Source organism: Botryllus schlosseri, chromosome 2 (assembly GCF_051294905.1).
Source record: "Botryllus schlosseri isolate E-star chromosome 2, Bs_hap1, whole genome shotgun sequence".
Taxonomy (NCBI): Eukaryota; Metazoa; Chordata; class Ascidiacea; order Stolidobranchia; family Styelidae; genus Botryllus; species Botryllus schlosseri.
Genome location: NC_137237.1, coordinates 17,495,783 through 17,522,818, shown reverse-complemented (window position 1 = coordinate 17,522,818; position 27,036 = coordinate 17,495,783). Strand labels below are relative to the sequence as shown.

Here is a 27,036-nt window from a genome sequence, read left to right as displayed (position 1 = left end):
GAGCACTCATTGATTTGTTTTACGAATTAAAGATTCGGAAACGTATCACGTAACAACTTGAAACACACACGGTATAATGCGTAATGTGACAAAGGCAACAAAGAAGGTTTGAACTATAATATACTATATGGAAAGAGCGACTTTAATTTCTACTCTTACTTTGCTACTTTGACTTTATTTTGAATCTGGATTACGCATCCGAGGTACGTATAGGCAGCGTAATCGTGCTATATTAATGAACAGGCTTCAAAGTTAAACGAATTTCGTTGGTACCGCGAATGGTTTTTCAACAATTCAACAGTCAAAAGCAGGTTTTATGTTTTGAATTTCAAGCAACCTCTCGTGGCCCGCACAGAATAGCTCCGCGGTCCGCATGTAGCCCGCTGGCCACCCTTTGCCCAGGTCTGTTTTAGACCTAGGGGGTCGGACTGTCACATTTCAAATTATAAACCTAGCCATCCTCATTCTGGATTGTTAGATAGTTTGTTGCCGTTAAAATACAGGCTTTCTTCGAAACCTCATATGTTGTGTTGCCGCTGAATCAGAGAATTGAGTAGGCGTAGTAGCAAAGCAACCTAATGATATCAGCTAACAATTTTCTCTGTCGCTGAAGTTATTATCCAGATCTGTAGTAACTGATTGAATGTACGAGTGCGTGCTAACAATTAAAGTCTGATTATCCTCACGCGTGTTGCACGTTCAGTCGGACACTTGTAACCATTTGAAAGAGCACAATCCTGCACGCTTCTCAGTATTCGTTACTGGCGATCACGAAGACTGTATGACGCCATAAATGTAATTGTGCTACTCGAGGTGAAACCCCTCTTCGATCTCGGCGGGACACACGTCATACTCTATAATGCAGTGGTTCCCAACCTTTTTCAACCCACGTACCATTTTGAGGTTTTATGCAGTGCTCGCGTACCACCTATATAAGTTACGCGCGTTTCCACCATTTATGACGTCATACTCACGTATTTGACCTATGCGAGGTGTATTAACAAATTCTATTAAACTAGGCCAGGGATGTCAAACATACTGCTCGTGGGCCGGAGCCGGCCCGCCAGACGATGTTATCCGGCCCGCATAACTATTCTGAGTACATTGAAAAAAGATTACATTATCCATCACATCCACAGTAATAAACCAAATTACAACGTCCGCATATTCATCACAGGGATATCTAGAATCTAGAAATCCCTGATTCATCACAACGCATACACAGGGCTAACGCCAGGTTATGACTAACGCAAGGGTGGCCAAACTTTTTGCCATTCACGGCCTCATTTCGACTACTCGTGTAGCCTATGGCTGCATTCCAGGGCATAGTCGTAATGAACGAGCTGGACGCCAAATACCCACGTTAAAGTGTCTATGTCCATTTCTGGTGAACTCCGGACTAATCTATTTAATGATAGGCTTACTATGCGCACGAAAATCGCGAATGGTCACTGGTTATGTTAAGGGAGGAAGTGCTCATAGTCGCGCGATGCGCGAAAAAAATTCAGATTCACCAATGAATTTCGTAATTGATATTAGTAGTTTTACATATTACCATAAAACATTTATCCTTTCTCACCCCGTGTGATCAGATTCACTGGTATCGAGTTGATGTAGGGGTGTTTTCGAAAATTTAAAGCAAGTTATAAATTATGATGCATCTTCGGGTGGGTCAATTGGTATTAGTCACTTTGTAGCATGCCATTATTTCTTGACCTCCCATCAGGATTGTTGGTATAGTGAGGAGCACACGATTCCAAGCTGATATTTCCATGTGACGCGCATCATTTTCACTGATGTTCGCATCTGTATTGTGGGGCTCTGATTGCAAAGGGTGGCTACTATATTAAAATCGAAAAATGTAGTTGCATTGAATCGCGCGCAGCGCGAAGAAAATTTCAAGATTAATCAAAATCTTTCAAGAAATCGGGAGTCAATTCGTAAATTAGAATTGCATGTCGACGGCCGCACAAATTCCCTCTTACGGCCGCAGGTTGGCCACCCCTGGACTAAAGCAAAGGGAACACTGAAATATGTCTACTTGTATCGCCGGTAATGCCATTGTTTTAGCGGTTCTTAACTGTATTCAGCCAGACAAACATCGTATTTTCGCCAATTTCATTGCTCGCAAATAATGGTGTTGCGACTCGCTAGAATGAAACCCCTACGATCCGTGTATTATCTATATATGCTTGATAATAAAGTATCCCGGCGAGAAGCAATGGCACGAGGCAACATTTTGAATTCCGTTGACTGGTCCCGCCCGCAAGCGATTTCATGACTTCGATCCGGCCCGCGATACAATTTGAGTTTGACACCCTTGAACTAGGCATTATCAGCCAGGGTTGATGGGTTGTATGGAATTGTTTTTTCACCACCAGTCACAGGAAGAACAACATAATGAAATAAAAACACACAACAAAAGTCAATTTATTTAATGCGATGGCTGCATTTGTTTATTTTCAACTAGCTTGTCGATGCGTGGCATACGTTTGCTTACAGCGCATCGAAAGTCATGTATGGACGCAACAAGTCGGTTTCGTTTCTTCGACTTGATAGTCATCAGGGATGAAAATCCTTGCTCGCATTCCACGTACAAGGGAAAATTAGCAGCGGTGGAATAGCGTGAGATGACGGCTTCAAAAAACTCAAATTCAACCTCACCTGAACTAATAACTCCCTTCGGTCGAAAAAAAAACAGAATCTACTCGCGTACCACATGGAAGACCTTCGCGTACCACTGGTTGGGAATCACTGCTATAATGTCACGCACGGCCCAATGCGGTCTATGGTTACCTCTATGTCAACACGTTCTACTTTTCACGAACCAATTTTCCTTAGTTTTGTTGAAAGTTAGTCCGAAAGGAGTGAAAACTTATAAGTGCTGTTAGTGGTTCTAAAACTATTTATAGCAATACCCAAATCAATTTTTTATTACCATCCCACGACCAATGCCTGACACAGCGAAAGAAATTCATTTCTATTGGTAGTATGCTATACGTTTATACGTGCATGTATGAAATATAGAGAGGGTGCAGAGTGCATACAACCATGTTCTACGCTTCGCAGTTCTACGAAACATGAGTCATTACAAAAAAACATTGGTTCGCTGAGGTTGATGTCATTTAGATTTATCCTTCATGATATTTTTTTGCCCATGGCTCTGGAACCCGCCAAAATCAGCCTCGAATTTTACATTGTGATGGAGTTTGGCATCGTCACACAACAATGCTGTCTGGCTCTTGCTCCTGAGTTTCAGTCTCGTTTTGCCAGACAGCATTGTTGCGTCACAATCTCAAGCTCCATCACAATGTAAAATTCGAGGCTGTTTTGGGCGGTTCCAGGGTCATTTGCAGAATAAAGTTGATATTTTCGTAAACAGTACAGCAGTAGCTCTCCATTGGTACCCGTTTTATAAAATTTACCACTCGGCAAGCCGGTCAAAAATGACCGTAAAATTGCATGTGGCCAAATGAAAAGTATGACGTAACCCAAATGTAGTGAGCGGTTCAATCTCGCTGTGTCCACATCATATAGGATACTATGGTTATAACCAATGTTCCCTCTAATTTTCGTCGAGTCTGCGCACACTTACCAACTTACTCCACAGACCCTTGGACAACAGTGCGTAACGACTAAAAAAAGGGCCATCACTTTGGATTTTTTTGTGCGCAACGTAGATTTTCGGTGCGCAGAGACCGTGTCAGCACTGCGCATTTGCGCACGTGCGCAGCTTAGAGGGAATATTGGTTATATCGGCTATTATGTGTACCTGTCATTAATATGTAACAGCAACAAAACTATTTCTATATTTTGAATTTGGATAACCGCATACTGTAGTTGCCTTTTGACGTGTGACAGAGTCCTTCGAAAGCTTCTGGTGGAAGTTTGGCAGGCGATCTTCAGATAGACTGATCGAGCATAAACAAGATTAACAAATATCGCGATATCACATAGAATATCATAATTGGAATTAAAACGTAGGTACATATCGGCTCGTGATAACCTATACGCTATACCAGCGACACTGGTCCAAATAAACTTCATTTGTTTCCTATGTCGTCTCATCCCGTGTCCGATGCTTCCAATTCAGATGTTGCCAATTGCTTGAATAATGCACGATTGATACTCGCATCATTTCGACTCTAATCTCCAATCTATATTATAGGCCAAAGTTTGACATGGCCAGAGGGTCATTTTCCTCATTAATTGGCTTGTACGCAAAATTGTTAGCTGCAACCACCAATTGACATCATATCACCGCGGACCAAGTAGATTTTCATTTACATTGTGCAATGTACGTATATGTTGTGGCATTGTTAATTACTACAAAACCAAAGAGAACATTCGCAGTGAATCAGCTGATTCAAGTACGCCATTTAAAACGATTTCTCAAGGACTGCATTTCACACACAAGCCAATTCAGTCAGGGATCGTTCTGTAATAGAGGCTTACCTTTGGAACAAATGTTCTCAAGCCATCTACTCGAGTTGTCAAGATGTTGGGACATTTGGTTTCCATAGTTGCGTATAATTGTCGATACGCTGGAATGAAAGAACTCTTCGCGCACTTATCTGCTCAACAATTTCAGAACCCTTCCCGATTACGGGGAGTATATCGTAACTTGACTAAAAACTGCAGGGCCTAGTTGAAGCAATGAATATAAGAAGCGTAACTTTTTACCTACCTATACTTTAGTAGTTCTAAATATTAACTACTTGATCTTGTTGTTGCTGTCAGTGCCGGAATTTGGAAGGGGGTAAATCGATACCATCAAATCAATGGTGAATCCAGATGGAGATAGTAGTATCATATATTGATAAAATGAGAGCTTCTTTTGTAATAATATTACTTTGTTGCGGTGGCAACAGTCAACGACCAACAACTCCGGCGTGGATGAACGTGGAACTAATGAGGAATTACTTACGAGCCTATCCCTCATTAGCTAACATGACATCCGAAGAACTCGGATTGCCGGATGGAATAGATTTTCGTCACGAAATATTCATGGAACCCGAATCGGCAACTCTGACGGACACAGCTGCCACAGACACCACGCCTTCCTGGTCAGTGAACGGTGATGATGCCTTCGATATTTCTCAAACACGACCTGGAGTGAATGTGACTACGAATGGAATGACGAATGCCATCCTTACAACTGCAGTATTAAACAGCACCCCGGCGATAGTAATCAAGGACACCACGACAACGGACAGGGCAATGACGGAAGTTTTGCTCACAGTTACAAGTAACATGAGTTCATTGATGACGCGCATGAAACGATCAACCACTAAAATGGATAAATTAACCAGCAAACAATCATTGAGAAGTAGCTATGTGGGGATCATCGATAATACCATCCATGAAACGGAGTATAAATCAATTTTCAGCGACTCGCCAACCGTCTCACCAAAAGCAATAGAAATTAATACCGAAGTCAACCGGAAAGATATATATTGCTACAGATGTCTGTCATCGGCTCGCGGTTCTGATGAATGTAAGGAATCTATCTGTGAAACTGGAAACTGTATATTTGGATATTTCTTTCACTTGAACACAGCGCAACGGGCGGACACGCAAATGATGCCGACAATGATTAGGATTTGCTCCAATGACAGGGTGGTAATAGGTGAAAATGGCCTTTTGAGCACAATTCGTGCACCTAATTCAAATGGTGATAATAACAGCGGTACTGCTGTGGCTGCGGATTGCCCATCAAATTTCACGTACGAACCCAAATACAATATGAACGGAACGTCGATAACGCATGTAATAAATGAGAGATTATTTGAAAAGTATATGTGGAGATATGTCTGTTGTAAGACCACGGATTGCAACAATATGAAAAGTAGGCCTTCAGAATTCTTGTACGGTTCAACGCATGTGCAAGATGAATTATCCACCACAGAATCACGGGCAAGTGGAATGCGTGATCTTTACGAGATTTCCGCCTACGGCGAGCTTCGGTCAACCACATCAGGAATCGAAACTTTTGAACATGCGAATGTAACTGACAGAGGGGGGCCGTTTGATGAGATGGACTCGCCAGGTTCAGGGAGAGAAATTGAACAAAGCACACTGGCCTTGACTACGATTCATTACCTTGACACAGAAGCGTCCGACTATAACCACACCGAACACAATCTTATGACACGAGCTGTACTCAGCACGAATCCAATGGTATTCGATGACATGAGTGGTAGTGGCAGCTCAAACAATGCGCCAACAACCCCATATTATGATAAAGTGACTGATAATAGAATTGATGCTAGTGGTAGTGGGGGTGATGACCTCCTACATTCTAGCGTAGCGGGTCCGTATGATCCACCTACAGTTGTAGGACTTAGCGCTACCGTTGCGACAATCGGATACGCAGGTACAAGCATATCAACGACACAAGCGGAAACGTCATCGTTTATCGATTTTTTTTTTATGGTAAATTTAACGAAAGAGAGAAGTAACTCGACACAGGGAGGAAAAACTATTCGTGATAAACACGATTTTTTAGGCGATGGTATTCCATATACATCGTGGTCGAGTGACGTCAGTACTTACAACAACGTCACCAGTACTGTCATGTACCAAGATGAAACTGACAACCCGGAGGAAAGTAAAGAAATTGTCGTGTCTCCCACCATTCAGCCGGTTGACATCCATTCATATACCACCACACATTCAAAGTCATTGGCCGACGAGTGGATGTCACTCATCAGCCACGCGAGTACCGCCAGAACTGAATACAAAACAAGTGATTCGACCGCCGCATCGGACAGCAATGCTGACCTGTCTAATATAACAAGCACAGCTAACGCTCAAAGGGACAAGGCAGCTCTCGTGACTTTTAAAACTATCAACCGTAAATATCTTTCGAGAATGTTGTTGTTGCTGAATAATTCTGTCGATATTACAAATCCACCCTTATTGAATAACTTGGAGGAAGGTCTGGAATCGATGTACACCAGAGCCTTACAGGTAGTGTGAATTGTAATGAACTAGGCTATACGAGGATGTTAAAAGGGCTTAAACGTCTAGCTACGAATAGGCTCCTTGTCGTCATTCAATCCACGTAAATCTGTCCTGTTTAACTTAATTAATTTCGCGGACGGATTCAGAACTTTTGATCGCTTGCAGGCCGGACCAGTCAATTGATGCAAAAATTTTGCCGTCTTTTTCCAGTGGGATGCTTCATTATTAAGTCTACACATTTTATATATATAATAATGGATCATTAGGGCTCTATTGAATAGCAATACCTTGACACGCAGACAATGGAATTGGTAAAATTACAATGATTGGCCGATTGATTAGGAGATATCAGTGGTTCTCAACCTTTTTGACCTCGCGGCCCCCCTGAAGGGTGAAAAATAGTTAACGGCGCTCTAGTGCTACCCGGACCGAAACGAAACCTGGTCAGGCTCCCAAAATGTTGGTATTGAGCGCCCATAGAATACACTGGTAGACACATTTTTTGATGACTTTGATCAGACAATTGATTGCGATTAACTTTTGGGCGCTGAATTGCAACAATTCAATGTTTATTTATTGTTCACGGCTGAGTGTGCAATTGTTACTGCACCTAAGACGTTGCCATTTTCAAAAATGTCACAACTTATGTTCCGTTTTGAGCTCCCAATAGATATTTGCCATTCACTTGAGTTGTAAATCGGGATTGGTATCTCATCCAGAAACCAACGGTAGCAGTATCATGTCAATGTCAGTATCACGATAATACACAAATCCACCAAAAGTCGCCCAATACGAAAGTGAGCTATCTTCGCTCTCTTGCCAAGTAATCCTTTCTCACTTAGAAATGATGCTAAAAGTTCCGAATATTTCTTTTCCAAGTTCCAAGGCCTATGTCAGACCATTCAACTTGTGTTGATGGACTACTATACGTTCTGAATCATGTTCGATTTCGAAATCTTCATCATTAGGCCTGCCATCCCTAACATCTTCATCTGGATCTAAATTATCGAGCGTAGAGTTTCAAGTTACAATGGATAAGCTAAATGGGGGATTGCACCTAGCTGATAGTAAATATAATGTATTTTTCTTGTCATTTTCTGCAGTCTGCGTCAAATATGTGTCTGAAATATTCTCGGATGATTGCATGCTCAAAATTTCTGCCCAGTGATATTGAACATAGTTCTGGTGCGCGAAACCCCCAGACTCCTTTATTATACAGACCACTGCCCAGTTCGCCACGAATCGTTATACATTCCATTCGCCAACGCGCACACTGCACGCGTAGCACACTGCACATCGCGGTCATAAATCCGACGTTCACGCATAACTTGGATTAAAATGTTGTACTCGATTTATACCGCGGTATAAGTTAGAGGTCGGTTCTGGTTTCGTGAGCCATTGGTGTATAATCACACCCGTGTATCAGGTGTTTGGGTACAGCAGTTAAAGTCCTGGCACTACGAGTACGAGTACTCCGAATGCAAGATTTGGGAAGGTGATGACGAGGAAAATGTTAGCACTTTAGACCAAGCCTCACAGTCACGGTCTCATTGTCGGTGATGAGTTATTTTGGTCACCGCCATTGGCATCTGGTGCTGAAAACTGATATGACATAGGTCCGCGGCGCTTTTTTAAAAAGCCTATAGACCTTACTTTCTCGCGGCACCCCTGCGCAGTCAAATCTGGCCCCAGTGTGCAGTGGCACACCGGCTGAGAACAACTGGGTTACAGTTAGGGGTAGCATTTAAAACAAAGGATGTTTTAAAACACTGGTTTTAAAAAAATTAAACAGTGTTTTATGCAAATGGCTTCAAATAAATAGTGTTTTTTTCAAACGTTGTATAATCATGCCGTAATCGTTTAAATTCTTTCGAGAACATGTAGTATGAGCATATACGGACGATTTACATCCAATATAGTCGACGTATACGATTTGAAGTGGCTGGAACGCGCGAAATCGTCGTCGGTTTAACAGTTACAGCAAGAAGTTATGAGTCATCATATTTTCAATTGTCAACATCACTCGACTGTGACGTCACAATTAAAGATTCGTAACGTCATGGCTAAAAACAAACAAAAAAACAAGAAAAAAACATTTTTTTAAACCATGGCCATGTTTCAAACATGTTTGTTGTAAAATCATTTTTGTCTTAAATGCAACCACGGTAATAAACCACTAAACCAGTGGCTCTCACCCGCGGGCCACGACGCGATGCGTTGGCATATTTTTATGCTGCCGTGGCGTTGACCATCATGCGTTTGCGTTCTGAGCAATATCAAAGATTCAACTGTAACACGGACTAAATTCATTTTATATACCGTACCCAGGTTTCGAATTCAAACACGTCTTCACTTTCATTAATAGGTAGAAAAGGCAAACGAAAAAGTGGTTTCTCTGAGGAAACTTCTGGCTGTAAATAGCATCGAAGATTCAGAGGTGAGATTTCACTATTACAATGACCTGACGCGATTTATGGGTGCCATGTTTGTTACAAGTTTCTGGCAGAAGTAGCATCTTTACACCGAATCACTTCTAATGCCGTGTTCGCCGAATTCGCTATCAAGAAGGAACTACAATACATTCCGAGCGGAGATGTGGTGAAAATTTTGAGGTTCTTATTTTCATGCTATGAGAAGTACGATTATAGATAGAGTGGTTCTGCTGAGCATCGAGATAATACGTCCTTCACGCAGATAGTTTTTTTTTTATCAACGAGGAATTTGCTTACTATTTCCTTCCGACCCTGGAAGCCTTGACACATGGATTGGTCGTCCGAAATGCTTTCACATGCCTACGAATCTTCATGGAGTAACATTTGTGTGAATTAGTAATAGGTTCGCAGCACTCTCACGTGCGATATGAAAATAGCCATGGTGAAGAAATACAACTAAAAATGTGTGGCTGGTATTTTATTCTTTTGTGGTCCATATATTTCCTTTTAAATCATTGTTACTGTTTTGACGCCATACTAATTGTTATCGGCGAATACTCGGACCGACTCGCAGTCTGAATCTAAATACTTCCCTTGGAATCAAATCACTTAGGTACTCAATTTTACCCAGCCCTAAAAATGACCGAAATAGTGCATATACGAAATAGTCGGTATACGAATTACGACTACGAGCCACGCAACTTAAAACTCATTATCTACATTTTTCAACACGCACTGTTCCTGTTTTTCCAGTGTAATGCCTCTGGATGAGATGTCAAAGATACTCGGTATCCCTGTTCTATCTCCCGTCTTTCCATCAGAAGCTGAGCGATTGTCAAAAGCTTGTAAGTGTAAAAGTATATGCATTAGGGCTCTTCAAAAATGACCTTTTTTCTCAAATCGTACTAGCTACTTGATAAAATTGTTAGGTTACCTAATTTAAGCCTACACACAAAATTTGGTTCAATTCCAGCCAGTAACCGCTTTGCTACAGGAGAAGAAAGTTTATATTTATTGTATAAAAATAAACAATAAAAAATTTGAAAATTTTCTGTTCACCCCATGAAAGTGTTAGGCTGTCTATAGAAACGATGCTCACCGAATTTGGTTCAATTCCAACCAGTGGAAGCGGAGATATTGCCGTCGAAAAATTTGGATTCGAATAAAATAGTATTTACGGTGAGCACAACTATAATAAATAAACTAAATAAACAGAAAATTTTCAAATTTTTTATTATTTATTTTTATATAATAATTAGAAACTTTCTTCTCCTGTAGCAAAGTGGTTACTTGCTGGAATTGAACCAAATTTTGTGTGTAGGCTTAAATAAGGTAACCTAACAATTTTATCAAGTAGCCAGTACGATTTGAGAAAAAAAGTCATTTTTGAAGAGCCCTAATATGCATTGCATGTCCCGTTGGCGAGATTCGGATATAGCCTACTGTAATCATGTATAGACTAATATATATGTAACGAGCAAAGGTGATCAAAGTATAGTCAGTGTAGCTGCTTAATTAGAAGTAGTAGTAACGCCGCAAATTTCTACTCAATTACAATTAAGCAGCGATTTCTAAGGCGCGTGAAAACTATTTCAGGTAGAGGTAGAAAATTAGAGGTCTGCAAAATACTCAAGTACCGTGAGTAGATTCCGTCGAGACCTTGCACACTTTTGGCAGTGAATCGATGGCAGACTTTCGAAATTGCAATCTGCATGTTCGTGACTGACGCAAAATGACCAATGACGCTACAAATAGCTGTAAAATCTTCGAAAATATGTACAGTAGCTACTGTGATGGATTTTTACTCGGTTCCTACGATGCTTTCACACATAAATGTAAAGCAAACTTATCGCCAAACGACCTTCCAATTCTCAAAATCAAAAGTGCATAAGCAAGTTGTTTTGTCTATATAACTTTTCCGACATAACTGCAAGTAATCTAAAAACAGTGCAAGTCGGTAAGACCTACTTGAGTACTCCGAAAAAGTGGATGAAATTCGTTACTGACCATATCTGGTAGTGCGCATATATCTCATCTGTTTTTATCCCAAGGCCTACTATTAAAACCGATGACTTTCTGATGCAGGGATGATATCGTCACTGATCGCTATCGCGTTGTTCTTGCTGCTGCTTTGTTTCCTGTTCGCGATAGCTTTCAAGAAAAAAATGAAGACGCCCGTTCAAAACTTGCAGTCGTCAAAGGTGGAGAAGCGCTATTCGTTACACTCCGAAATGCTTCATTAACCGACGAATAACTTTGTATTTAGAGGGAACTTGTGCGGTATCCAGATTATTTTGAAAAAGAACCTTCGTCAATGGTTGCCACTTCCGATGTAAAAGCTCTGATGATATCTACGGGGTATTTACAGTTGTATAGGCTTGCACTTAAACAGAACAGTACCTACGCCTGATTGATGGTCTATAGCAGTGGTTCCCAACGTGGGCGATATCGCCCCCCAGGGGTCGATTTGGCGGTTTAGGGGGGCGAGAATGACGAAGGGGGCGATAGGGGGCGAAAATAGCGAAGGGGGCGATGACGCGTTATAACGGCTATTTTGGAGTCAAGGCGGAGAAATGACTCTTTTAAATCTATTTTTAGTCAACCCGCCGGTGATTCCAGTTTGTATGCCCATTTTTCGGTTCACAAAATTTGGGGGGCGATGATCGATGTTGAACTTGAAAAGGGGGCGATGATTCGAAAAAGGTTGGGAACCACTGGTCTATAGGAAAAGTAGGGATTTGACATTGGGCTTTATTTCCACGGCTTATGCTACCAGAGGTAAAATTAGGTGTTTTTCTTTGTGTTTCACTATAAAATTCACTTCACATTTGTGCAACTCAAGTATTTGACGATAAGCGCACTGCAGTTCGCAGATTATATTTCCATTGCGATCTCTAAATGTGTCTTGAACTTAGGGTGGTAACCGATTCAACACTGGAAACTCTCTACGAAGAAGTCACGGAGGGGATGAACACCTCCCATCATACAGTGGCACATGGCTTGCAAGCAATAGACGAAGAGAAATACATAGACTCAAGCTTGAAATCACCGTTGCATGACCACGGAAGCGGGCCATTGGATGAAACAAAAGTCAGCTATTCCATGCATGATCTCAAAATATTTCAGTCTCAGCATAAATCATCAGTTTTTATTGATGACGTTTGAATTATAAGTGCACTAGGAAATATACTCAATAACTCAGGCACTTATTACTTTTCAGTGGACGGTTCCGCAATATAGTGAATATCAGGTTGCGCTTCGAAAATTGCTTCTCACGGATTCGTAGTCACTTGTTTTTATACTGGAAATATAAAGAGAATTTCATCCTATTATTATCTTTCGCATACCAGGAACAGTTACCGAACTGCATTCGCGAAAACTCGCCCCGAATTTGGGATGAGGAAAAATACAATGACGAGGATGTTTTCGCAGACATCCCTCAAATGACAAAGCCACCTTCCCAGTTGTCAACCGCAACGTCATTGCCGCCAGTTCCGATGAAGGTACATACGAATGGGTTCAAGTCAACGTGTCTTATAATATATTATTATCACTTTGTTATTTTTTGGTGGTCAATCCGTGCATAATGTTCCAGACAACGCCGTTAGTACTTCAGCCGTTTCCTGACTGTTGGTTCCGACCGCAAGGAGAACAAGAACACCAACCACTCTCCAACGACGGTATTCTTTCATTTTGGTTCTATTTGTGCTTATTTGGAAAATCTGTCCCAATTGTTGCGAAAATGTATGGTGTACTCGACTCGAAGTTTTGTGCGGGGTGAAAACCCCACCGTATCAGATTTTCTTAACACGCAAATATTTCTACGTATTGGCCGCATCAATCGTTCAAAATCAAGGACATGTCAATATTAGTAGAATGGTTTTCAAATTTTTGAGCCCTTTCAGATTGCTATTATGCATATTTGTCTTGTACTCAAATCTGATGGACTCGAACAAAACTGGGCTTCGTACATCAACGGTCCAAAATTCCCACCCTGAACCATGATCCAAAGCAGCTGAGGTGTTCTATCAGTAACGCAGTAATTTGGACTTCTTTGAAGTGCCTAAGTAGGAGTTGACGTGCAATACTTACTCAAGTGGTTGTTTTTAGACCACTTCCACTTTCACTTAACAGTTTCTGACGCAAAACTTACACTTGAAGCAACTCTGTAAATTAGCAACTTCTCCGACGTGTCATCTTCGTTTAAGCCTATACCGGGAGTCAATATCAATACTTACAATCGTGATTTTATTTCGAAGGAGTCGCAGAGATAGAAGCAAACCTTCGACGACTCGAGATTCGCTTCCAGCGAGTGAAAGACGCGGAAAGAAAGCGAAATAAACGCCGTCTGAAGATGCGGTCCAGGGATTCCCCGGGTATAGGAAAAAGCGTCGAAAACTCGGTAACGTCTATGAGATTTCACGTAAGCCCGCGCAAGTCTAACGCATCGGTCTCGTGAGGTTTCGCCGGTTTGTGACATCGCTGCCGCCAAGGGATTTCTGGTCGGTAACGATCTCGGAAAAGTGAACTCTCAGCATTCCATTTTCGTGCACGAGACGAAGACTTTCTGCACTAATGTTGAGGAATACAAGACCGCAGACGCTAACAGGTAGGTGGTATTGATAAATTGTTGGATTTTAATATGGAAAGAACATGGTCATTGGTCCAATCCAATCCAAAATCCAATGACCATGTTCTTTCCATATAAAATCCAACAATTTATCAATGACCAATGACCATCCTTACGATATAAGTCGGTAAATGAAATTTCGGAGGTGCAGAATTTACCATAACAATGTGCGCCAGAGGTAAGATTATGCGTTGGGTTATCGTTTCGATTGGATGCATATTTAAGTAATAAGCTTCAGAATCAGGCATTGGTTTAGTCCAGAGGTCTCAAACTCAAATGTGCTCGCGGGCCAGTTTTCCAGTTTTGACGACGCCGCGGGCCGCAGCATTTATAGGCGTATTCTATGCCTTCCAAGTAGGCCTTATTTGGCGGGAATGACTTGTCCTATTGAAAGTGAGCCGATCCAGCAGACTGACAGTAAACACACATCGTCAAAATGTGATTTGCTCTTGTATCAACTTGAGCCTGGTACGGAAAGAATCATCACATTTATAAATATTTGAATATAATTGTTGTTGTTCTTGATGTATTTAAGATATAGACACCATATATGGTTGGACTAATGTATGATGCCATCATAAAAGCTATCAGGTTATAATTTTGCAGCTACTATGAATATTTTAAACTTACCAGATTGATAATAGAGACTGATCTGATATCAAAACAATTTTAGGTTGAGCATTGTAATTCCAATCCAGGATTCGGGTATACTTCTGATAAGTAGGCTATTAACTTCATGGCCAAATATCTTCAAATATAGGAGCAGAAAAAATATTAATATAATAATGAATGTGTCCCAGTGATTGAAATGTCGGAATCCCGAACGGCCCATTGTTGTTACATCGTTGGAGCGTACTACTAAATAAGGTACTCGGTACCTTTAAATGGCCTTAATAACATGGTAGCGACCAAAGATGTAACTAACAGATTGACAATGGTTGCCATAACTACTTGCTTAGTTAGCGAAATACCAAGCTGCGACTTTCCGATCTATTACTATTTCCCTGATATGCGATTAGTTTGTTGCGTCCATATGGTTCTAACAAATTCACGGCATTCCTAATCACTCCGAGTCCACTCGAGTCATTTTCATTTTGCCATCGAGTTAGCCCGAGTCTGAGTAATTCTAAGAAAGGTCGCGTCCAAGTCCAACTCACAAATTTCAGTCACGAATCGTCGAAGGGTCAGGTTTTGTCATCATGGAAATGTGGCGAAATAGTGAATCTTCCACTGCATGGTAGCGTTTGTAATATTAGTGAAGTTTTATGAATAGTTTCCGGCTTTCGGAACAATTTAAAAAGGAATTTTCACTTTATAACCTGAAAAGATATATGTGACACTTGGATATTGTCAAATTAATAAACATCTAAAATTTCGTCGCGGTCCGCACAAAATGTTCTGGCGGGCCGCGTGTTTGAGACCTCTGGTTTGGTCGATAGTAGCCTGTCATTTATTTTGATATACAATAAAAAATGCCAGTTACATCACGGCAATTATAATTTGATATAGCTTGGACATGACAGTTTCATAGCGCTTTGGAAATTGAACACTATTGCCTCGTTTCCTCAAACATGCGCAATCCGCAACCTTGTACCTACAATACGGAATGTGGGCTACACTCGCTTTGGACGCTGTGATACCGCCAATCGAGGTTTCAAGGCTCTCGAGAAAATATCGACTCTGATACAAATTGTGTATCTTTTTACTGCTGGTAAAAATCGACTCTCACTTGCTCGATTCCAATCATTACGATCAATAATGCATGAACGCACGTGGATTCACAATTATCGGATTTACCGAATCAGTTGTCTGAAATTGTAACTTGCAACGAGTGCGTGCCAATTTGTCTTCAAATCATATATAGGTATGTTTCATATTCTTGATCATCAGATTTCGCCTGATACTGCAGACTGTAGGCATACTGTTCCACTCTACAAACTGCACGAGTCTAATTGTTATTATTCAATGAAATAGTGAGACCTGCGAACATACTCAACCCCAGCTACAAAGTTTATATAGATTTCAAAGACATGTCAAAACTACTTCAAGTGGAAGTAAACAACGAAGATCTGAAAGGTGCGATGCAACTGACCCAAGTATAGTCTAGTTTTCAAATTGTAATATTCATCTACGAAGACAATATGACTATTGACACTAAAAATTACGGTGCAATTTTCGTAAATATAGTAAGCTAATATGATGCAGGACCGTTTTGGAAATTTCACTCACAAACGAGATGGAAATACATCCCAACAATATACTTTCTACGTAAAAATTTCCAAATTCCAATATAATTAAATAGTATATTCATATTGAAATGAACCCGAATATTTTCGGCTGACACTCGTCAGGGGTAATCGTCAGCAACTAGTAGAGAATTGGAAAGAACATTGTATATCAACAATCGTAACACAAAATATGACGTCACCAGCATGAAAGAGAGAGCGTTCAATGTACTATTTTTAGGTGGTACACGAACTCCTTTTGTTGACAGAGTTTTGGTTGGTGTATTTTGATAAAAGTTGATTCCAAGGCACACAAATGGAATTGTGAGCGGCCTCGCCCTACGATTCGAAATCGGTCGTCTCGATAATTATTCGCACAAATCGGATTATCCAACAGAGAGAGAGAGAGAGAGAGAGTTCTTTTATTCGTCAACCATGAAATATAGTAAAGGCAATGTCCACAAACATTCACGTCCAATAGTATACATTTTTAAATTTTTTCCTCACTATAATTTGCACGGTATAGACTGGGAGACCCGATATGACCGAAGTCTTCTAGGCCGGAGTCACCCAAGCATATTGGCAGTATTAATTATAATATGGATCAATTTTTTCTCTCAGTCAAGTAGCACCGCAAAGAGTAACGAAATAAACAAAAGTAAATAAAAGACAGCAACACTAGTGAAGGACGGTTACCATAGTTAACAGTGTGATCAGAAAATAACAATTTGACCCATGTACACAGTGGTAATATTATTGTAGCATATTAAATGAACCAAAACAACAAACAACATTACTGTGGTCATGAGATATGTTCTTCTTAGTACTTGGATAATATAAATTTGCAAAAGCGAGCTTTAAATGTATGATAAGGAAGAGTACGGTACAAAGCTGGTACATTGTTCCAAAATTTCACACCTATATAAGATGTTTGCCGATGGCAGAATTAATGGCCTTTGATCGATCAGCATCAATGTTAAGTGGATGAGTTAAGGGTGAGCTTTTCACTGAGCGTGTTCTGATAAATCTGGGGACATGTTGGTTTATGTGGTCCTGCAGACGTCTTGACGTTCTTCCCACGTAGCCACAATCACACTGGCACCTATATTCGTACACTACATTACTTTGTTGAAGTGCAGGAAGCATGTCTTTGCGTGTTGGAGGGAGCAGTTGAGTTGTTGTATAAATCACATTGGTTTTGACTGTGTCGTAACACTTACTGACAGCAGAAATCAATTGTTTTTCAAAGCGGGTGGAAATGGGGCCAATCCAAGGTAGATGGATATAAACATCTTTTATTGTTCGTGCGGTGGGCTCTGTTCGTTTTTCTGCGTTGAATTGCGTTAATTTCCTCTCCATGCCGCGGCATCATAGGGCGAGGCCGCTCACAATTCCATTTGTGTGCCTTGGAATCAACTATTATCAAAATACACCAACCAAAACTCTGTCAACAAAAGGAGTTCGTGTACCACCTAAAAATAGTACATTGAACGCTCTCTCTTTCATGCTGGTGACGTCATATTTTGTGATACGATTGTTGATCTACAATGTTCTTTCCAATTCTCTACTAGTTGCTGACGATTACCCCTGACGAGTGTCAGCCGAAAATATTCGGGTTCATTTCAATATGAATATACTATTTAATTGTATATTGAAGTTCTGTACCTCCAAGAAGCTCTTCAAATTCCAATATGAAGAAAAAACTATCAAATGTGCCTAAGAACCATAACTAGAAGTGGAAACACATAACCACTTGAGCATGTAGTGCAAGTAGGCACAACCTACCTGAGTATTCGGAAATATAAGTATTTCATTGTTTCTGACCGCGCCTTTGCCAACAAAGGATCATCCTACCGATAAATTTACAGGAAACGGAAAAGAAGGAAGTTGTTGATGACAATTCTCAAAGATTGGGAGAACAGACATCTGCACGACAGGAATGAAAGCGACTGCATGAGCCCTGCATGCAGAATGGCTATCGTACGTGATGTTGACGCATTGGTATATTTTATAGCTCTCCATTATCGCCAACAGCTGCTTATGGTGACATTACAGCGGCATCCTACAATTATCATGCACTGTGTCAATACAGTCAGTCCACATCAATATGCGTTTTAGGCGGCGAAGACGAGACGCTGGGAAAAATCGAGTTTGCGAAATAACCTATCCTGCTCTCCTGTTCGACTCGAAACTGATATTCAACCGCAAAGTTATACGGAGAGCATTTGACAGGTATGGTCCTTCGAAATAGTTCATTCGGCATTTGTTGTAGCCATATAGGCAGGCCGTGTTATTTTTGGCATTTCAGGAGCCAGATGCCAAAACTGCCAAAAATAAAATTTTGAAAATGCCAAAAATAAGCAATTTTTGGCATATGCCAAAAATAACACGGCCTGCCAAATAGTGTATTTCGTTCATGGTGTTGTGTTAACAGGACCGCGTTACAAGCGAGAAGAGCGTTTGTGAAAGGCAGGTTTCTTAATCTGGGTTCAGCCCACCCATTAGGGGTGAAAGCATGGTGTCCTAAATGGTGAGGGCACAGCGAGATTGAACGGCTGACTGCATTTGGTTTACGTCATACTTTCCATTTGTCCAAGGGCAATTTTATGACCATTTTTGACCGGCTTGTAGAGCGCTAAATTTGATAAAACGGGTATCAATGAGAAGCTGCCGCAGTACTGATTATTAAAATATAAATTATATTCTGCTCATGGAACTGGATCCCCCAAAATCAACCACGATTTTTGCATTGTGATCGAGTTGAACATTGTGACGCAACAAACTGTCTGGCTATTTCTGAGCTGCATGGTCTCGTTTTGCCAGACAGTCTTGTTGCGTCAATGTTCTTAAACAAGCAAACCTTCACAGGACTCTTCCATGCGAGTTGGTAATATTAAAGCCACCTGAAGTGACAAAAGTCCTCCGAAAATATATCGGTAGACTGAAGGAGACATGATAGTCGGGCTACTAAATAGAATGTGTTGAGATAGACAATACAGGAAACTCCTGGAAAAGGATCGGGAAGAAAATTCTTTCTGCGATGAGATCGATGGCACTGGCGAAGTGATCTCTTTTCATGATGCATGGAAGCCGGTTCGGCCCTCCAAAGATTTTGAAGCTCTGAAAACCTTTTGTGGATGACTGGCAACATTCTTTCCCTCAACGGCTTCTTTTGAAGCCGATATTTCCCAGATTCGCTGGGCGAGAAATGAATTTAGGAGAAACTTAGCTGACCTGAGTTTGGAAGCACTGTTACAGTGCAAACGATTTAAGTCTATTCAACAGCTGTAACAATCAGCTGTTGAGCGTGTTTGTTAGGCATTTCTTTCTCTTTTTTTGCTTATTGGCACCGATTACGATGGATACTGCACATTTTGTGGTTTCGTTTGATATTATTAACCTATGAAATCGTTAGGTTTTTTCTTCTTCTTATTGTTTGTTGGCATTGATTATACGTGGATGCTGCACATTATGTGGTGTCTTTTGACAAACTAGCCCAAATAAAGCGTTTTTGTGACTAATTCGAGGCTGAAACTATCTATTTAGAGGACGATGCCAAAACTGCCAAAAATAAAAATCAAAAAATGCCAAAAATATTTTTGGCAGTTTTGGCATATGCCAAAAATAACACGGCCTGCATATAGGCGTACTTCGACTCCGGTTTAGTAACAATTTTTTATCAGTTCAATACTCTACAAAATTGCGATATAATGAAAAAAAAGAAAGGTCTCGAAACGACTTGGAGTACTCTTTGAAATCAGACACCCACCTCGGCCTGGGCGATGTAGAGGATACTCGACACGTTTGTCTGTAATACATGTCCTTACTTCCACGGATGGTCGGTCACGAAGTAGGCTACTGCTCCATTTTCTATACTCAGCAGTGTTTTAGGCAACAGTATTTACTTTTCTAACTTTGAATCTTATAAAGTAGAAAGTAGTTTTGGACATGTTTGCATCATTTTTACGAGTGAAATTGCCACAACTTGACAAGTTGTAGCCTACCCAACAATTTTGAAAGTTGCCACCTCTGATTTACTGCGAGATGCATGCGACCCTCGACGGTATCTACTTTTAGCATGAGCACTTTTCAGAAGTTCATCTTCTACTTCTTCTTTAAGTAGTTTTGACATGTATTGCAAATGGCAAAATACTTGTAATTGAATAAAAACATTTGGCGTTGCTGCTACTTAACTCGAGTACCAAAGACGATGACTACCTCGACCACATATATGTGCTTGCTCCTAAGAACAAACATTTGTGTGCCTTTGAGTCGACTTATCAAAATACACCGGCCAAGGCTGTGTCAACGAAAAGAGTACCATAAAAAATAGTACATTGAACGCTCTCGTATTTGAAAATTCATGCTGGCAACATCATATTTTGTGATACGATCGCTGATATACGATGTTCATTTCCATTCTCTACTAGTTGCTGACGATTATACCCCTGACGAGTGTCAGCAGAAAATATTCGGATCCCATTTCACGACACGGTTTGAAATAAGATTGTTAGAATCGTGCAGGTTCTGAGCAATTGAGCGTAGGCTTATATCACACTAACAGTCAAACACAAGACAGCTCGTCATTAGCTGTCGCTCTCTATAGCCTACACCGCAACGTTTGTACGGAGTTAATGTCGAGGTCATTCAATATAAAATCAACTTTTCACAGGTTCAGCTGTCGCGGCTACCGTCTTGAAGCGACTACACATGACTCGGGAGTAAGACAATATATAATTGCTGCTTTTGGCAGAAGCAGTTGACTCCACCTTGAACCAACGCATCCAAATGTGCCGAAATTAAGCGAGCATCTCTAACATCTTATCTTCATGTCACGACAACGAGACCTTTACCCCCAATATTATATTGAACGCTCTAGCAACACTAGCTCTGTTGATGAAGACCGATATTCCGGTTACGTGAACCCTTCAGCACTCCAGAAAGTTCCACAAAAATTGGAACATCAAAAATCCCACAGCAGCATGTCGCGAAAATACAGTTTTTTGTTCAATGATATTTCAATTGAATTTCCCACTAATCGCAAGACAAGACGCACTATTATGCGATCCCATGGGGCCATCGGCGAACAAACTGATCAACGCACGTCAACATCTCAACGTAGCTAGCTAGCATTGTGTATAATAGAAGCAATTTTTGGTACATACTTGCGAAAATGAAATGGCACGTAAAGGTGGCAGTAGGCCACGCAAATGAAGTACTTTGATAATACAAATGATCATGTATTTTATTTTATATGATAGCATTGGATATACAGATGTTTCAATACAGTGCCTGCGGGTGTGAGTCGGGTTACGATGATGCTTGCCGGTTCCGATTCCCGAGTCTTGCTCACCATTTGTCCAATGTTAAGTATCGATAAGTAGCATCGGCTATGACTAGGCCAACAGGGGAAACAAATTACGAAATCAAAATATGGACCGACTGACAATATGATATTCCTAATGCGATTAGGTATTGGAGACTTCAACCACAATCTGGCACATGATACATAATGAAAATCGGCGCGAAGAGCGTATGTCTTCCGCCGTGTTCAAGGAATGAACTTCGACTATCCAAGAGCTAGGTAGTCTCGGGTTGAAGCGAATGTATTCAAAGAGGTAGAAAATGCTTGATTAGAACAGCAGCAGTCACGCAGATACGCTTGGAGAGCACGCCGTCATTCAATAGAGTATGTCAAAGTGCGAATAAATACCGATAAACATGTGATTGCGACGCCGATATGATTACGAGAAAAAATAAGCTCGATAGCGCGACAGAATCATGACACACTTGGAATTGACACTTCCCCGCCTCACAATAGAACCAAAACCGCTGCGGCAAGAACATCCCGGCTATTCAAGCCAAGTGACGCAGGCCCAATCGATATCAATAGCTTGAAGTACAGTATTTTGTGAATCGATTGGGTACCGGACCGTTCCGACACTCGAGAATTGATTCATTCATTCGCGTGTTTCTTAGTATTCCGCAGCGTTAATATGACTCAAGCGGATAACAGACTCCGTCCGTTATCCCACGATGATAATGATCAAATAATTCGCCGTAAACGCGAGGCGATTCAAACTAAATACACAAAGCAATACATCGATATCGTAAGGAACTCTACGTATCAAACACGAGACACGTGAAGAATACGACAATAAAGTAATAAAAGCCAAGCGAGCTAAGCGCGTTATGCCTACGACCGCACGGCTTGGCTCGCACTAACCCAGCCGCCACACACCGAGTTGAAAAGAATGCGCGGCCGAGTCTTTGCCGTTTGTCACCTGGCAGTCATTTTCGAGTCCTCAACTTTATCAATATCGGCTATTTGCGTCTCGATGGTCTTCAGACGAAATAAAATATTTTCAACAGTGGATTTCTTCGTGCCGTCGCCGATCTTGCAAAAGAGAACCAACGCATCAAAACACCTCGTACTATCGGAGACTGTTAACAGGTAGATTTCCTGAACACTCCAGATTGCGAAAGTCCTTAAAATTTGGGATTCGAGCAGCCGAAAACTTTGTAAGCATGTTGGAAGATTTTAGCTGGCCATTGCTACCAAGAGCGCTGGAAACTTGATGACTATAGGGAAAGGGTGTCAAAATACGGCCCGCATCCGGCCTGCCAGACGATTTCATCCAGCCCAAGAAACAATTCTTAGTAGTTGTTGACATTTTAAGTACTGTAGTGAAAACTACTTTAATTCAATACTCCCTCAAGACAACAAATGTCGAACATGTTCATTGCATCATAACCATCCGACAGGGGTGTTGCGGTTTTACTCTAGTCTCCATTAGGAATAAGTCGGTGACATTGACACCCAATTCCGAGAGGCTCAAAAAGTGCATCCCGAGTTCTGAGTTTTATGGAAATATGGACCAAAAAGTAGATATTTATAGAAGCGAAACACCAATGCGAAACCTTTATATGTAGGCTACATGGAGACTACAAAGGATACAGAAAATGTAACTGGAATATATGTGGTTGCACTGTTGTATTACTTCTGAAGCTCCTCGGCCGAAATCCGAATCGAGATTAAATGATAATGAACCAAATCCCAAGATTGCGTTTACAGTTAAACCACTTATATTCCTCACAACGCATACGCAGGGCTAACGCCAGTTCACGACTAAAACAAAGGGAGCATCGCAATAAGTCAAATTATAACGTCGTTAGAGCTACTGAAATTAACTGGCCAGTCATGGTATTTTTTCCAATTCCGTTATTTGCAAAAAACTGTGTCGCTAGAATAGAACCCTTGTTGCTAATAAACCGAACCGATCCTTACATAATAAAGATCTCAAGTGAAAAACAACGGCATGGAATGCGGAATCTTTTGACTGATCCGGCCCGCTATGCGATTAGAGTTTGACACCCCTGCTATAGTGCTATAGGGTATACCGTGCAAATCTGCTCCGCTATATATTGCGTCACTACGTTGTGCATGTTGCTGGTATTTTCAGTCACTAAAAGCTTTAGGCTTAGATACTCGATGTTAAAAAGGACATCACATACTCTCCTTATCTGAAATGAAGTCCACCTATACCAGCGGTTTTTAACCTCTGCCCCAGTGCCCCGTGAGGGGCGTAAACGCTCAGGGGCAATATGGGGGGCCCTGAGCTCAGGGGTGCGGTATAGGGGGACGCTGAAGAAAAATGTTGTTTCAATGGTTGGTGTACTAGGGACGTAATATGAATAGATACGATTAACCGAATATAAATAGTAGAACAATAGTTAGTTCTAAACATCCCCGACTTCCCATTGCAAATTGACATTTGACAAAATCTGTCAAATCTCATAATTTTTCGTCGCGCTGCGTGCGAAAGATGTCCAGACTATGGTTGCAACATATTCCCATGAACGCAGTGGCTTATTGTAATTCATGTGAAGGCATTGCGCATACCGTACTTTTAGATCGCCGATTCCCCGTTAAAACGCGTCCGCTGCTCTGGTTATTTTCCACAAAATTGTTCGAACTAGGTATCGTATCCAGCAACACACAGCGTGTCGAAATCGTAGAGATACTGTACCACCGGTCCTTAAAATAGGGGGAGGGCGCCAAACCTAGGCAATTTTCGAAAAGGGGAGCCGGAGGAAGAAAGGTTAAGAACCACATATCTATGCGCTGTAAAGGGAGTGCTCGAGAAAGAGGGCGGTCAGAAATAATAAATAACTACCAGTTACATTGCGACATCACATCTTAGCAATAGCCAACAGCTCACTATCCCCTGTTCTCTTAACCGGAAAAAGGTAGCAGGCGAACACAAAATAACTTGAAAAGACCTCATCTACAGTCAATTGATGAGATCAAATATAATAACTCACATCTTTCAACAAGTATTCGACTTCATCCGCCACTTGCTTAATAGAAACTAAACATAAAACAAGGCATGAATATCGATGCTCAGAAGACACACAACAACAGCGCACTCACGCGAATGATTTTTCAGTATATCCGCATAGTACGAACGTAAAACTGCGGAGGATTTGCGTTCTTGCAACTTGGCTGTTTCCTTGAGTCGTTTCACTGCCTAAATTAGAGAAATACATAATGATGCAACTTTGAGAAAACTGTCTCCTATGAGCTTCATCGACTCCTGCTGATGTTTTGAGATTGAGACCAAGGGTCATCGTAATTTGGAAATTTAATCCATAAGTCCGTAGAAAGATAATTTGTCTTAAATTCTATTAAATGTTAATACCACCAATTCAAATTCATAGTAATCACGGTAATAAAGCAGCCAGTGCACAATGCACACTCAGGCCAATATACCTCTTGAACACTTTTTTCGCAGGTGCGCTTATAGTTTTCTCGATTGTCAGCAATCTTACGCTCATAGTCCGAACGGAGTAGGGAGATTCTCAGTGACGTTTGATGATCTTTTTCCAATAACAACACGTCCCGCTTCAGTATCACACCTGAAAATGCCATTCCAGTTACATTTGGGACCATACACATTCTGTTCCAATTCGGCTTACTATTGAGTATTGCTCCGAATATGAGAAATATGCAGATCACGCATACAGCTCTAAATAAATATGGAACAGTCCAGTCTCCGTTGCTCATCATACCTGTAACAAAATCAACATCACGTCGGATTACCGAACTGATGATAGATAGGTCTTTTTTGATCACCTTACCATGACAAGATCTAGGTCAGTGGATCGGCTGATAACCGTGATACAATGAGATCCTGTTGATGAATGGCAATCAATATGCCATTACATGATGGTTATACAAATACAGATTACAGAGTAACATAATTTCAGAACTGGACTAATAAGCAAAAACTGATTTAACAGTACAGCTTGGTTGCTAACACTAGCAACACTGGTAGGCCTACTGTAAAACACACAAAACCTGCAACATCTGCTAAAGATGAAAATATTGTAAAAGTGACGCATGCATGGGCAATGGGCATATTGTCTCTGCACATTTTGCACAACCTTGCAAGTTACCATAGATCAGAGGTCTCAAACACGCGGCCCGCGGGCCGCATGCGGCCCTCGAGAACATTTTGTGCGGCCCACAAATGCATTTTTCAATTTCAAGTATTCGACAATATATTCTAGTGTCATATATCTTTTTTCAGATTTAGGAACTTAAAGTTCACTCTAAAACTACTACAAATACCTGAAATCTAAACAAACTTCACTATCACATCGCTTCCTAAAATCGACCATGCAGTGGAAGATCGCTATTACGTCACATTTCAGGTTCATGATGACAAAACATGAACCGTCGATGATTCGTGACTGAAAATTGTGATTTTGTTAGGTGCGACCTTTCGTCAAATTACTCGATTTTGGATTGACTGAGTGATAAACTAAAAATGACTCGAGTTGAGTAGGGTCGAACGCTAAAATCAGAGAAGGACTTGCCTCTCGGAATAGTGACTTGGCAATCCTACGGACGCAAAAATCTGGGAAGCTGTCGTGGGGAATTCTAATATCAAAAGCCCGTAGCTTGCGTTGAGCAGGGTATATTTAATATAGATATCTAATCAGGTCCGTATGGAAACCATTGGCATTCTGTGACGTATATTTGGTTACATCCTGGATGTTGTTTGTTCTCTCTGTCCATGTCATTATCGGTGGCGAGTAAGGTAGTGGTACGCTCAACAGCTGTAACACCAATTGATTCTTCCGCGATTAGTCATTTCTATTCCAGGGGTTCTTAACCAGGGGTCCGTATCCCCTTCGTGGTACAAAGCACCATAGAGGGTACCAGATGCAATGTGGAAATTGGCCTATATGCTGTGGAATATTTTCTGGGCTAATTTATTAAACTGGAAAATATTCTTCGCGCTACGCGCGGTTTTATGTGAATGGGCTTTCTGATTTTTATAGGTCCCATCAGAAATTGTGTTGAAAATCGACAGGGGTCAGTGGAAATCTAATTGAAAGTACAAGGGGTACGATCGCTAAAACGGTTAAGAAACAATGCTATTACTACTGAACAATAATGATTATATTTAAGTTGTTATTGATCTGTTCCAATATTAATCGAAGAAAACCTAACGCTGGTTTAATTTGACTTTGGCAGACGAGTACCTATATCAGAAACCCCGATTAGGCTACACCGCTCACATGCTCTGATATCAGATCAATCTGCAGTGAATTCTAAAATATTCTACATAAAATTGTGGCTTTTCAAAGGTCCAATAGCTGCAATATTAGAACCCGACAGCTTTTACGATATCTTCATGCGTCCTCTCGCATGATGTCTAAACTCATTATTTCGAACAAATTATGCCCGGCACAAAAACTATTTTATTCAAAT

At 41.0% G+C, this 27,036-nt stretch overlaps 3 protein-coding genes across 4 annotated transcripts in view; 1 reads left to right on the top strand and 2 right to left on the bottom strand.

Annotated features, from left to right (window-relative positions):
* The window catches only part of LOC145433900 (mitogen-activated protein kinase 1-like), a 77,079-nt gene that overhangs the window by 41,947 nt on the left and 8,096 nt on the right, over positions 1-27,036 (bottom strand). The window lies entirely within an intron of this gene.
* Positions 4,661-21,521, top strand: LOC145433890 (uncharacterized). 2 transcript variants are annotated; one of them, XM_080311143.1, is made up of 14 exons: positions 4,661-6,972; positions 9,332-9,403; positions 9,463-9,578; positions 10,152-10,243; positions 11,484-11,599; positions 11,665-11,756; positions 12,314-12,488; positions 12,749-12,901; positions 12,994-13,078; positions 13,658-13,800; positions 13,859-14,007; positions 18,122-18,233; positions 18,372-18,471; positions 20,927-21,521. In XM_080311143.1, the coding sequence occupies exons 1-14, from the start codon at positions 4,795-4,797 to the stop codon at positions 20,950-20,952; spliced, it is 3,609 nt and encodes a 1,202-aa protein (XP_080167269.1). In that variant the 5' UTR covers positions 4,661-4,794; the 3' UTR covers positions 20,953-21,521. The 2 variants fall into 2 exon arrangements, with proteins under 2 accessions (XP_080167269.1, XP_080167270.1); XM_080311144.1 differs by having other exon boundaries at positions 18,372-18,485; positions 20,926-21,521.
* LOC145433905 (uncharacterized) lies at positions 21,239-25,615 on the bottom strand. Its single transcript, XM_080311159.1, has 6 exons — positions 25,395-25,615; positions 25,233-25,325; positions 25,027-25,172; positions 24,688-24,784; positions 24,579-24,625; positions 21,239-22,650 (listed from the first exon to the last, which is right to left on the bottom strand). The coding sequence occupies exons 2-6, from the start codon at positions 25,321-25,323 to the stop codon at positions 22,534-22,536; spliced, it is 498 nt and encodes a 165-aa protein (XP_080167285.1). The 5' UTR covers positions 25,324-25,325; positions 25,395-25,615; the 3' UTR covers positions 21,239-22,533.

Coding starts and splice junctions, on each gene's coding strand:
- LOC145433890 (XM_080311143.1), top strand. CDS start 4,795: ATGGAGATAGTAGTATCATATATTGATAAAATGAGAGCTTCTTTTGTA. Junction 12,902..12,993: donor TGCCGCCAGTTCCGATGAAG/GTACATACGAAT, acceptor ATAATGTTCCAG/ACAACGCCGTTAGTACTTCA. Junction 14,008..18,121: donor AAGACCGCAGACGCTAACAG/GTAGGTGGTATT, acceptor ATAAATTTACAG/GAAACGGAAAAGAAGGAAGT.
- LOC145433905 (XM_080311159.1), bottom strand. CDS start 25,323: ATGATGAGCAACGGAGACTGGACTGTTCCATATTTATTTAGAGCTGTA. Junction 24,785..25,026: donor GCGAAAAAAGTGTTCAAGAG/GTATATTGGCCT, acceptor TCTCTAATTTAG/GCAGTGAAACGACTCAAGGA. Junction 22,651..24,578: donor TCGAATACTTGTTGAAAGAT/GTGAGTTATTAT, acceptor CTCTTTTGCAAG/ATCGGCGACGGCACGAAGAA.